Source organism: Aythya ferina (genome assembly GCF_964211825.1).
Source record: "Aythya ferina genome assembly, chromosome: W".
In the NCBI taxonomy this organism is placed as follows: domain Eukaryota; kingdom Metazoa; phylum Chordata; class Aves; order Anseriformes; family Anatidae; genus Aythya; species Aythya ferina.
In genome coordinates this window covers 8,665,266-8,679,355 of record NC_140313.1, presented here as the reverse complement: position 1 = coordinate 8,679,355, position 14,090 = coordinate 8,665,266, and the positions used below count along the sequence as shown (strand labels likewise).

Sequence of the window (14,090 nt, the reverse complement as noted above, 5' to 3'; positions counted from 1 at the left end):
CTTTATGAGGAACGGAGTCACAAAAATCATTTCATTTAGCAAGTTTCAAACACTAAGAGTATTTAATAGCATTTTAACGTTCCCACGCTCCAGTAAGCCTTGAATGTAATCGCGATTAAACAAGGAGCAGAGCGAAGCCAGAGGTCTAACAAAGCACGAGAGGTGATCGCATTTAAAAGCCTTATGGTGCCTTTAGCTAATCCTTCTTCTAGTTACTGAACAACGGACTTCGTTTAGGGGAAAAAAAAAAAAAAAAAAGACACTAAAAATAAACACAAAAAAAAAATAAAGAGAACGGCAGCCGAGTCTCGAACTTATCAGAAGCCGACTCAAGCATCCCAGAGCCTTCTACATCCTGTGGGAGGAATTCCTTCTCAAAGTTGCGAAACCCACGAGGAGGACCAAAAAGAAAGCGGTAGCAAAACTCCTAGGGTAGTCAAGAACAGGCTGACAAGCACCTGTCAGAAATTACACCCGGTAGAGTTTATTCTGCCTCCTCCTCGGGACAGGGGCAGACAACAGACAATGCCTGGAAGCTTTCTTCCAACCTTATTCTTCTCTGGTTCTACATCTGCCAGTCCTCAACTCGGCTATTTCGCAATAAAAGGGCACGCTTTTATTCGGGAGCAGGGGGAAGATAGCAAGGCCTCAAACACACAGCACATCCTAGATCGTCTTAGGAAGACAGAGACCCACAGGACCGCCGAGCGCTTCTAGCTTCGCGTTCCAAATGAATGGGCAAACCACCACCTACACGACACTGTCAACGGACCAAAACATTCTGCGCACGTGCGCTCCAGGGAGACGCCGTTTTAACTTGCGGAACTATTTCCATCGGTAAGACACGCAAGACAGAGGTGATATCCCCATGCTCCATCTTTATTGTGCAAATGCTGCTCAAAAGCTCTTTATTACCCTCCACAGACAGCCGTCCAAAAAAAATAATAAATCAAACCTCAACAGGGGCTAGACTGATGGGCAACATATGAAACCTATTCGGCGGCGACCCGTACGCGTGCAGTGACGCCTGCGGTGCAAAAACCTTAGCCGGGAGGCCGGCCCAACTGACCGCCACCCAGAATACATAGATGTACACGATAGTCTGAAGGGCCCGAGGGTGGGCATTCACAGCCATCCGGAATCCATTGGTCAGGTCCAGGTTAACAGCACACTTCTTGCCAACAACCACGAAACGCCCAAGAAGCTGGAAAAAGGAAATAACGTCACCTAACGTGCTGTGCCACGACGCACAGAATGAACGCGAGCGGAGAACCACCCACAGAACACGGTTAGCTAATCCTTCACAATTCAACCGCCGCTCTTTGAATTACCCTCTAGACAGTAACAGACTACAAAACAGTCACAGAAGCTGAATTTGTCTTGGGGCTTAAAGCCCCCGTCATAGCTTCGGGCAACGTAAGCCACTCTGGCGGAAAATAAAAGCTTCACGGTGCCTTTTCTCTTGCGTGGGCTCACAGAGCCTTGGAACTTGACTTGCATAGCTAACAGCGAAACAAACACCCAAGCGCCGCTCAACCAGCTTTCCCTTTCCTCGCCTCTGACCTGCCCAAACCCCAAGCCCTCTTCTGCATAGTCAAGGCACCACCCCCGCTGTCCGGAAACCGTGAAAACGGGCATCAGACCGCACGCCGGAACAACGCTGCTTTTTGCACTGCAAGCGCGTAGCTGGAGACGAGCATCGCTTTATATCACTGCTCTCAGTCAAAAAGCTCAACTCCATTACAAGCTAGAGGCGAAAGACTACAGCATCGGACAACCCCAAATAGCCTACTGTGCGCCCCTCTGCAACAGCCAGAGGAAAAGAGGGGACGGGAAAGAGTCTAGGAAGTTACAAACCTGTTACAGGTACAGCCAGCCTAGCAAACAGAAAGCTCCCACAGTACTCACGGGTCCACCAGAATCGTCTGCTTCACATAACCGGACAACTGCCTTCTCAGGAAGGACTAGGAAAAAACACTGGAGCCTGAGGCGAACTATCACGGAACGCAAGGCACTGGAGGAAGAGTAAACAGTTAAAACGTAGTCGGCTTCAGAGAAAGGCAACAGCTTAAGCAAATCACTATGCCCCACTGAACTCGTCCTACCGAAGCAGATTATCAGGCACCCCAAACGCGCACGACAAAACAGCGATTCTTCTTAAGCGAGCTTTGAATAGGCAAAGTTCTCTACCTTCTACGCACAAGACACACAAGCGGCAAACAATGGCTAACTGTCCTTCGGTTATGTCCAAATATTGCCTCGGCCAGAGGCAGGAAGGCATCTTCAAAGAACCTGGAGTAATCCGGCTGAGGCCGTATTAACTCTCCGTCCTCGAGAACGCCACGTACTCAGGGGAAGGAACGTTCCAAATTAGCCCGTTACGGCCGGACCGACGTCAGACACCTCCAGACCGAGGCCAAGGCATCACCTTCGAAACACGAATACCACCGACATGTAGGAAACCATCAACTCGCAACTACTTGCGAGGGAACTCCCCAAATCACCAGCAGACAGAAACTGCATACGGCGCCAGAAGCAGGATCCAGCGCGCAAGGTGACGGGGGCAGCGAGACAGCCGAGTACTTCAGGTTAGCGACTTCCGCTATTTTTATTTGTTTTAGATGCGACTGAAACACTGCCGATAAGACTCGATTCCACAGATGCTTTGTACTTCTTACTCACCATCGCCTTTCACTGCACGACAATCGAGAATTATAAGCCTTCCTCACGCTCCTCCCTATAACATCGCTCAACCGTAAAACAGGCCTTCGGTACAGCGAGCTAAGCAAATTCAAGACCATTCGCTAGAGCCAACTACGCTCCAAAAGCGGTTCTAAGCCCCCACCCCCTCCCCCCACCTCAAGTTGAGACCAAGCGAGAAACTGCAACTAATTCGTCCTCCAGGAAACGCGTCGCACTAAGAGCGGTCAGAGTAGGTTGTCTGCTCTCAAGTCACTCATCAGACTCAAGTTAACGGCCTGGTTCTCCAATCAAGCACAGCGTTCAGGTTACATACGTTGCTGCAGCCAGTACGGCCGAGTCAAAACAGACGCGCGTGCGCACACACACACACACACGCACGCACACTCCTCGCACAGCCTTCACCACGAAGGAGACAGGAAACGCGCCCTTTCGTAAAGGCGGGGCGCTACCGCAAGCACGGTTTCCGGAGAGCAGTTGAACGCTTCCAATACTCCAAACGGGCGGCAGCTGCAACATTACCGAGACCTATTAAGAAAGCGCTGTTCCAAGCAATGCGTCAACGCTTTGAGCAACCCGATCTAGTGAAACACGTCCCTGACCGCGGCAGGCGGGTTGGGCTAGATGATCTTTAAGGGTGCCTTCCAAGCCAAACCATTCTACGAGTCAGCACGCAGAGCGGGCAACGCAGCCCCTTTCACTAAGGGCCTGTTTTCCACGCTGCAGATAAACCCTGCCGTCAGAAGCAGAGGAAATCCCTAACTGTCCTATCTTTAGCATTTCAAACTTAAAAACAGCAACAACGGTTATGCTGGACACTAACTTAGAGTTAACACCTTGCAGATAACATCTGCAATTTTTTCATAACTCTCAGCAGCTGCTCACTTAGTTCCTAGCACGTTGCGGCGCACCAGCATCAGTGAACCTTGCCAGCGTGCTCTTATCACGGTCCACCTCCAGCACGGAAATGAGAGCTGGGAAGCTCTCGCAGCCTGCGGGATTGACTGGTTTCTAGGTGTTTAAGAAAGCTAGGAAAAGCTGCAATTCTTCCCTTTCACAAGCCACTTTGGAGAGAGCGCGCGCTCGTGTGCGCGGTGGGGGTGGTGCCATAACCAAAGCCTAGCACAGCCGAGCCGGGGCGTCTCTAGAACGCTATCACGAGGCGCATCAAGACCTGCATTTCTGCTACGCAGAAACGACTGATTACGGTCACTACTGCGATGCTCACTGCCTATATGCATACAGTCCGAACCCCCAAGGAGACCGACTGCGCCGGCGACCCAGTACGCGCCGTGGCACCCCGGGGGCAGGCACCGAAGAAGCGCGGCGTTTTAGAGGCGCTGCAGTAGAGAGCGCCACGAGCCGGAGAGACCCCGACCGACCGACCGACCGTCCGTCCGTCCCTCCCTCCCGCAGCAAGGCCACCACCCGCCCTGCCGCACTCCCGGGACCCGCGACGGGCCCTCGTTTCAGAGGGCCTGCGAGCGGCCGAGGGAAAGGAAAGGAAGGAAAGACTCGCACAACAACGCCGCGGCTACCTCCTCGTCCACGACCGCTCATCCTCACGGAGAACGTTGGCGGGGACCTCCTTGCCCTTGCAGGCGACCGCTCCGAAAGCTCCGAAAGCAGCGGCAGCGCCGCCACCGGGCCAGGCGGCCTGCGCCCTAACAATCCCGTCGGCCATGACGGCGCCCGCTCGGTACAACGCCCCCTCGCTTCCCGCACTCGGCCCGGCCCTCCGCGGCGCTCATTGGGCCGACAGATCGCCGCCGACCGCCCCCGCGCCTCGATTGGCTGCCTCGCCTGCCCTCTTCCCTTGTCCCCGCCCTCTCGGCGGCTCCGCTCCCGTCGACCCGGTGCTTATCGGCGCTCAGGGAGGTCGCGTGCCCTCGGGGCGCGGAGGGAGCCGACCGGGAGGGAGGAAGTGGGCGCCCGAAAACGGGCTGGGCGGCTCCGCGGAGGGAATCTGGGCCCTGCACGGCTGGGAAACGAGCTCCACAGAACAGGCGCTCCGCTCATAGAATCATAGCGTGGCTTGGGTTGGAAGGGAGGGCGAGAAACACTCCGTAGCCGATAGCTTAGGCTCAGGCGAGGATCTCAGTGAAGTAGTAATTTACTCGCGATTGATTGCAATGGCGGGCGCCCCACAAGCAGGAGAGCGCGCCTACTAGTTCCAAAACACAGTTTATATGCTTTTTGATGACAGGACCCTCCCCCGTTTCCCCACTTGAGGGGGTAATCCAGGTTCACAATCTATCTGATGTGGTAATGTTTCTTCACTTATCTGACTTGACACCGCCATTTTCACCTAATTGTCCTAAGGAGTCTGGTTGTCTGCATTTTACGAGGTCGCCTGCTAAGCTTTCTTATCACTGCAAGCATATCTCAGTACCACGTTCCTTCCCTCTAAACAGCGGAACTCTGCAAAAACAACGTTTCTATTCCCACAACAGGTACCGCAGGTATTTGCATTCCTTGTATAACCGAGTGTATTGGGCTGGTAAAACATGGAATTATTTAAATCCTCCACATATCCCCCCAGTACAACCATCCCAATTTTAGTAAGCCAATCAACACCCATAAAGCGCGCCCCCCGCCCCCCCCCCCGATAATCCTCCTAGATCGATTCCATAGCGAGTTTGAACTGGGGCATGTGCAATTTTCTTCGTTTCTTTTACAAGTTCATTTACAGCTTTTCCTTCTGTTGTGGTTTAAGCCGGCCGGCAGCTAAACACCACACAGCCGTTCGCTCACCCTCTCCCCTCCCTCTCTGGGATGGGGAGAGAAACGGGGAAACGGGAAAGCGAAGCCCGTGAGTTGAGATAAAGACAGATAAATAATAATAATAACAATAAAGACAATCATTATGATAATAGTATTACTAATAATAACGTGTATGAAACAAGTGATGCACAATGCAATTGCTCACCACCCGCTGTCCGATGCCCAGCCTAACCCTGAGCAGTCCGGCCCTCCTCCCAGCTCTTGCTACACCCCCAGCCTGCTCGCTGGCAGGACAGAGTGAGAAGCTGAAACGTCCTTGGCTTGGTGTAAGCACTACTCTGCAACAATTAAAACATCAGCATGTTATCAGCACTCTTCTCATCCTAAGCCAAAACATAGCATTCTACCAGCTACTAGGAAGAAACACCTTCATCACCAATCTATAAAACAGCAATTACTAAGGTTAAATTTTCCACAGACTTCTCCTTCTTGTGCAAATAATCCAAAGCTAAGCGATTTTGATACAAAGCAGTCCTCATCTTAGTATTTTGCTTTGCAATTAATCCAAGTGCATCTCCGGTTTTATTTACTGTTATAAATTAGACCACACAATTTACTGGTCTATTGAAATTATTTTATTAATCAAGTAAGCAGACACAAGCAAAACAGCGCTGGGCGGCTGGGGAGTCTCTGCTCCGCAACAGCACGCAACTTCCCTTTCCAGTGTTGCTGTTTTATAGCAGTTGAATTCCGGCTTATCAGGACTTGTTGAACTGGCTGAGGCTGCGCAGTCTATTGTTGAGAGGGGAGGTCGTTATTCCTCTGCTTCGTGTTCAGGTGGGGGTAGTGAAGCGGCAAAAAGGATGTCTTGTGGTAAGGAATTTCACAGAGTCTGGTTTAACTCAAGGATGTTCACCCAACACCCCCTCCTGCTTCCTCCCTTATCAAGGCCATTAAATTTTACAACCTTTTCTCCCCAGCAGATTCTCCAAATTCCTCAAAGACAATGAACAAACCCCCACTAATTTATCACAATCCCCCCTTTTTCTTTTTCTAACGTATTTTGTTCATTGAATTTTTGCAATATTTGCTTGCTGAGCATCAAAGTTTCTGCGTCGTCCTTCTCCTGCTCAAGAGATTCATACTTAGCACGCACGAGCATAAGATGAGCTGCCTCTAATCGGCTTTTCACAACTGTGATTGCTCGATTGAATATACATGGTCCAAAAGTCAGTGCTAATGTAAGTAACAACAAGAGCCCCGCTATGGTTGATAGCAGGGTAGTAAGCCAAGGTGAGTAATTAAACCAGGATTCATACCAATTCTGACGAGCCTCATTTTCCCTTTTGCGTTTTTCTAATCCTTCTCGCAATTTAGTCATTGTATCTCTTACCACCCCAGTATGATCTGCATATACACAACATTCTTCACGTAGGGCTGCACACAGTCCTCCTTGTTGTAAGAAAATCAAATCCAACCCTCTACGGTTTTGGAGTACCACTTCGGATAATGACCTAACCGATTTTTCCAGAGCTGTTATTGACTGCTCTATACGGGCCAGATCCTCATCTACGGCAATGTGTAGAGAAGTAAATTCCTGGCTTTGTTTTATCAGGGAAGCAATTCCAGTTCCTGCACCTGCAGCCCTGAGAGCCATTAAAGTGGCTAAGGTGACGGCCGTAATAGGCTCCCTCTTTACCAGATGGTATTCAGCCACTGTGTGATGGGTATACATATACTCTTCAGTGTGGTATAGAATCCTTGGTATAATGACCACCTGTACACAAAAATCATGAGATGTGCTAAACAATTTTAAAGATATGCAAGGAGTGACTCCTAACGATGAACATACCCACCTAGTGTTATTTGCAGGAATTAACCATTTGTGTGTTTGGTCCATTTTTTCAGTGACATGGCACAGATCATTTTTATCTCTTGGAACTGTGCCGATACATCTACCTTTTCCCGTAACTTGAGTCAAAGTTATCCCGATTTCCTGACCCCAACTGCATTTGGAAGGATTTAACTCATTTGAATATTCAGACCTCCCCATATCTCCTATAGCTTCATAATATGGGGGCTTAACACTTACACATAGCCAGCACCCTTCAGTTATCTCAGGATTAGTTTGATTTAGTACCTGGAAACTAGCATTTATAACTTTCCACATACTACTCTCGGGTACGACCCCCTTTTTTTTTTTTTTTTTTCACAATGTTTGGAAGCAGTGTGGGAAAGGATAACTCTGTCGACTTACTAGAAAACACTGTAGTAGGTTGGGCAGTCCCAGGTATATTTACAGTCTGGACAACCAAACCTTCCCCTAGTAACTCTTTATTAGGCCCGACTACCTTGGAAGTCTCGGGTTTTCCCTTCTTTATTAGTATGAGTCCTCCCCTATCTGTTCCGTGTTCGTAAAATCTGACATTTTTCCTAGTACCCAGCTAGTATCGTCCGAGTTTGTTAGATTTATATATAGAACCTTGCAAATTTCTTTATTTCCGTGGAAGGTTCCTGTATACCCTATACCATGCCCTCACCACCTGCAACGGGGATCCAATTGTCGGTTACAACCTTGCAGCCCATATCCCACTTGTAAGAATTTATCCCGACCAGCCCCGAGTGTCCAGTCTGTAGCAATGGTTTCACACCCCCGGTATGCACAATAATACACGTTCAGGCATTTACAGTACCCCCTTCCCAGGTTAGAACTTGGGCAGAAATAAAATCCCATACATTCCCAGCATCGGGGCCTCGAGATCAGCTGACATAGTGTAGAAGTAAAGCTTGGCCCCCCCCCCCGATGTTATCTGGGTTGCAATAACCTGTTGATCTTCGAATCGACTTAAAGTCCATTTAAAAGGTTGGTGGGGGTGGTGTTGAGTCGCTACGCAGGATGAAATCACTGCGAGAACCCCCAAATGCCGATAGGAATGGCTGAGGCCCATGTCTTTCCCCACTTATTCACTCCTCTGCCTCACTCGTCAGTTGGGTTGCAGCCAACTACGAGGTTTTAGTTCTTCTCGGCAGCAGTAGTGTTCTTCAGGGGAGAGCCTCTACCTTAACCCACGGTACCTATCGAGTTCGTCGCAATGTGAGCTTCAGGTCTTTGTTTCCTGGAGCGATCTCCCACTTCTTGTCACAGATGGGTCCTTTAACACGGCTGGCATGCGTCCATCCTTTCTCCGCAGTCCGGACGGCTGTTTCTGTAGTAAGCAAAACAACATAGGGGCCTTCCCCATCGTGGTGTTAAAAAAAGTCTCTTTCCAAGTCTTAATTAGAATTGAGGGTGATCAAGTGGCAATTCCAAGTCATAGGGCATACCATATAGCATTTCAAAAGGAGAAATTCCTACATCAGTTCTGGACTGCGTCCATATGTTTAACAGTGCAAGGGGTAAGCATTTTACCCAAGAAGCCTTAGTTTCCAGCATAAGTTTTGTTAGTTGTTTCTTAATTTCACCATTCATTCGCTCTACCTTTCCAGAAGAGGAGGGGTGCCAGGGGCTGTGAAAAACCCACTCAATCTCTAAGGCCTGCTTTTATCCTTGCAGTAAAGCTTTACACCCATTCAGTCACGTGGTCAATTAGGACAAACAAGTAACTCAGTAAAGTCTACCTGTATATTTTGGAAAGGTCAAAGCCCTGGCTCCCGTCCCCCTCAAGATAGGTTACAGAAGACCTTTTTATTTACCTTTTGACACATAGTACATCCTCTGCATGTGTGCTTCCCTAAAGTATATATTCCTACGCAGACATGCTTTCTTAGAACAACATCACACATTGCTTGCACCTCCCAGTGACTCTTCTGATGTAAAACATCAGAAGGATTATAATCAAAGTTTACAATTTATTAAAAGAATAGAGGTAAAGCAAACAGCACTGGGTGCGCCGGGAGTCTCCGCTCCACCTAGTCGCACACCCGTTACATCAAGATGCTGATTTTTTATGCTCCTAGACTAATACATATTCATTACTATTTCTAAAAAAAAAAAACACAACGGAGTTATTATAATTAGTTCCGGAATCTGAACCCTCCTACTGGAGCATGCGTATCAGTCTCTGGTGGTCCCTCTGGGGGTCTTCCATGATGAAGGCTCATAGTCTTCCCCTCCGGCTTTTTTTTTCTTGTCCTTCTTCTTTGTACTCCTTGGCTGCATGTCAAAAGCTTGCACAGCGTTCCCTGCGAGCTTTGTCTTTTAGCTGTCCTTCAGCTTTTCCTTTCTCCTTAATCTCCTGGCCAGATATCAGGGGCTTGCATAGTGTCCCGTTCAGAAGCCAGAACAGTTAGCAGTTGTTAGCACTTGTTCTGAAACCCCCAGGTATCAGAGACTTCAAGGAAAGAACATACGAATACATTTTCCTTCAAGCTCTCTATTGACACGCATTGTTAAAACATTCCTCACAATCCCTTATCTTCTTTTTAATATCCTCAATTCATGTCTCTTTTTCAACTTTTGTCATTAATAACTGGATTTCATCAGTCCGTTCTCGGAAGGTCCAATTCTTAAGCAGCATAATTGACATATCCCCTTCCTTTTTTAATGAAGTCATTACAAATGTACTATTTATCATCCGGCGCATCAATAATGTAAAGCAAGGTATCATACAAGGTATGAATAATAACATCATTACAGCACATAAAAATAAAAATAACATCCTTTTAACCCATGGTCCACCAGGCAGCCATGAAGTTTAGTTTAGTTTCATTTAGTTTTCCACACCCCACCCCCCCCTTCTGCTAGTAAATAGCAGAACAACATTCTATGTTGAAAAATAGCATTCCTCATCTGGGTGGACTGGTCAGCTAAAAGATCCAAAGCTGTCGCTGTTTGATTGGTTATTATTTCGAGGACAGCTTGCAACCTAATTATTCGATTCAAATTATAAATAGGTTCTCGGGCTCCAGATATTACCTCATTCGGGTTCCAGGTAGCTGGTCCATAATACTGTATGATTCTTTCAGGGGGCCATTCATTTTCTCTCCATTTTTGAGCACTACCTCCGGCTAAGGAAGCATCAATAGATCGTTTTTCTCTATTCAGATCATCATATAATTTTATTCCTAAGTGATTTCCTTGTATTTGTGACAATAAAAAGGACAAGGGCCTTATGTACCCCACATAGCATATTCCTGACCAGTCCTTTGGTAGCCTTTTATAGGCCTGTTTGCCACACACCCAATAATGTCCCTTTAGAGCCCACGTCCCATTTGGAAAAGGACCGTCCCATTCTCTTTTATTCCTTGGGGCGTGAAAATACAAAGTGTTTCCATTACCAAGCTGTCCTGTTACAATGTTTGCCCCATTAGTACTCATATATATATACACCTCCAAGCTCCCGCACTAGATTCCCACTCACAATGACGACTAAGTTCTCCTTCACGACTTGTCATATTACGAGCTGACCAGAAATGTTTAAAGAACACTTGTGTCCCATGCTCTTTTTGCCACCTCCAGCGGTAGACTCTTACCACATGCTGCTCCCTAGTGGTGTTATCACGCTGACAACTCAGGATTTGAACGTCGAATTGTCCCTTTGATTGTGCTCTTGCCATGGCTTCACATCCAGGTCCAAAAACTTTCTTATATGAGCATTTCAGCCAAGTCCCGTTTTTCAGCTGGACATGCCTAGCATTCCATTTTCCTTTACTTGCTGTACAGTTTATAGGTCCACATTCAGGATCAGTACATTCATACCCAGGAGATAGAGCCCATTTACAAACGCTTTTTCCCACCTTTACTGTTCCTGTTCTGTTTAAACAGTATATACCTTTCTCCGACGAGTGCAATTGCCACGGGCCTTCTTCCTCTTTCCAGAATTGTGTACCATTATGAACTTCACTCAAATTACTAACCCACCGCTTAGGTTCAACCGGGCCAGCTACCCAGGGCCAACTTTCAGCTCCCCCTGGTCCCCCACAAACCCAGCAATTGCTAAGGTTAAAAGCCTTGGCCACTTCCTCCCCCAGAATGAAAAAGTTATTCCCATGGCTTAATTGCCCTTGTAAAAATAGTACCAGGAAGTATAACATCTTTCTGCGTCGTCCAGGGGGTATCGTGGGGATGTGAGAAACGCCTTCAATCAAGGGGTTGGGTCCACTTCCAGGATCTATTTGAGCTTGGGTTACTGTTCAGCCTTTGAGGGTGATCCAGCTCCTGGGAAACTAATTACAATAGGTTAAAAAAAAATCTTATTTATTATATACATATATCTTTGCTTGCTTGTTTGTTTTTTTTTCCTGGGACAACCTGGCTTTAGTGCGGGAGAAGTCCGGTCGAGGCCCTCTCACTCGGCAGTCAATACCCGTAGGGGTTGCCTCCCTCGGTAGACCATACACACCGCAGTGGAGAGTCCTGCCCCGGTCTTGCCTTCTCCCTTTCTTCCCTTCAGGCTCGTCCCCTTCTTCTGGCATCCTTAATTTATGCAGAGCCTTATTGCCAGAACATTAGTTCTTCTTTAGCTTTAATTTCAGTTCCCCAGGAGCGGACTCAACCCTCCAAGTTTCGGTATTTATTGGTCCTTTTACCCTGGATGCATGGGTCCAACCCCTTTCTGCTGTTCTCACAGCTGTTTCAGTAGTAAGTAAAACAAGGTACGGTCCCTCCCATCGGGGGTTCAATGATTCTTCCCTCCAGGTTTTTATTAAGACCTTGTCTCCTGGTTCTATCTTATGAATAGCAAATCCTAAAGGTGGTGTTTGAGCCATCACTCCAATTTCTCTTAGCTCTTGTAATCTCCTTTCAATAGTAATTATATATTTCTGGATGCTACGACCCTCAACTACATTGTTGCCTAGAGGCATCCCTTGAGAATAAGGCATACCATATAACATTTCATATGGCGATAATCCAGTCTCACTGTGTGGTTTAGTTCTTATGTTTAGAAGTGCCAATGGTAAGCATTTCATCCAGGGCATTTGTGTCTCGATCATTGATTTAGCCAATTGTTGTTTTATTGTTTGATTCAATCTTTCTACTTTCCCTGAGCTTTGTGGGTGCCACGGAGTATGATATTCACAGAATCACAGAATTTCTAGGTTGGAAGAGACCTCAAGATCATCGCGTCCAACCTCTGACCTAACACTAACAGTCCCCTCTAAACCATATCCCTAAGCTCTACATCTAAACGTCTTTTAAAGACTTCCAGGGATGGTGACTCCACCACTTCCCTGGGCAGCCTGTTCCAATGTCTAACAAACCTTTCGGTAAAGAAGTTCTTCCTAACATCCAACCTAAAACTCCCCTGGCGCAACTTTAGCCCGTTCCCCCTCGTCCTGTCACCAGGCACATGGGAGAACAGACCAACCCCCACCTCGCTACAGCCTCCCTTGAGGTACCTATAGAGAGCGATAAGGTCGCCCCTGAGCCTCCTCTTCTCCAGGCCGAACAAGCCCAGCTCCCTCAGCCGCTCCTCGTAGGACTTGTTCTCCAGACCCCTCACCAGCTTCGTCGCCCTTCTCTGGACTCGCTCAAGCGCCTCGATGTCCTTCTTGTAGCGAGGGGCCCAAAACTGAACACAGTACTCGAGGTGTGGCCTCACCAGAGCCGAGTACAGGGGGACGATCACTTCCCTAGCCCTGCTGGCCACACTGCTTCTTATACAAGCCAGGATGCCGTTGGCCTTCTTGGCCACCTGAGCACACTGCTGGCTCATATTCAGCCGACTATCAACCAATACTCCCAGGTCCTTCTCCGCCTGGCAGCTTTCCAACCATTCCTCTCCCAGCCTGTAGCTCTGCTTGGGGTTATTGCGCCCCAGGTGCAGGACCCGGCACTTGGCCTTGTTGAACTTCATGCAGTTGACCTCAGCCCATCGGTCCAGCCTATCCAGATCCTCCTGCAGAGCCTTCCTACCCTCGAGCAGATCGACACACGCGCCTAGCTTGGTGTCATCTGCGAACTTACTGAGGGTACACTCAATGCCCTCATCCAGATCATCGATGAAGATATTAAAGAGGACTGGCCCCAGCACCGAGCCCTGGGGAACACCACTAGTAACCGGCCTCCAACTGGATTTGACTCCATTTACCACGACTCTTTGGGCCCGGCTATCCAGCCAGTTTCTAACCCAACGAAGCGTGCGCCAGTCCAAGCCAAGAGCAGCCAGTTTCTCGAGGAGAATGCTGTGGGAAACGGTGTCAAAAGCCTTGCTGAAGTCAAGGTAGACCACATGCACAGCCTTTCCCTCATCCACCAAGCGCGTCACTTTGTCATAGAAGGAGATCAGGCTCGTCAAGCAGGACCTGCCTTTCATAAACCCATGCTGACTGGGCCTGATCGCCTGCTTGCCCTGCAAGTGCCGCGTGATGACTCTCAAGATAATCTGCTCCATGAGCTTCCCTGGCACTGAGGTCAAACTGACAGGCCTATAGTTGCCCGGGTCTGCCCTACGGCCCTTCTTGTAGATGGGCATCACATTTCCTAGCCGCCAGTCAACTAGGACCTCCCCCGATAGCCAGGACTGTTGATAAATGATGGTAAGCGCCTTGGCCAGCTCCTCTGCCAGTTCTCTCAGTACCCTCGGGTGGATCCCATCCGGCCACATCGACTTGCGCGCATCCAAGTGCCGTACCAGGTCACCAACCATTTCTTCGTGGATAGTGAGGGCCACATTCAGCCCCCCATCCCCTTCTGCCAGCTCAGGGTACTGAGTATCCAGAGAACA

At 48.6% G+C, this 14,090-nt stretch overlaps 1 protein-coding gene across 1 annotated transcript; it reads right to left on the bottom strand.

Annotated features, from left to right (window-relative positions):
• Window positions 1-858: 858 nt before the first annotated feature.
• On the bottom strand, window positions 859-4,449 carry LOC311426340 (adenosine 5'-monophosphoramidase HINT1-like). The gene is made up of 3 exons (XM_084502789.1): window positions 4,239-4,449; window positions 1,909-2,014; window positions 859-1,204 (listed from the first exon to the last, which is right to left on the bottom strand). The coding sequence occupies exons 1-3, from the start codon at window positions 4,382-4,384 to the stop codon at window positions 950-952; spliced, it is 507 nt and encodes a 168-aa protein (XP_084358915.1). The 5' UTR covers window positions 4,385-4,449; the 3' UTR covers window positions 859-949.
• Window positions 4,450-14,090: the final 9,641 nt, after the last annotated feature.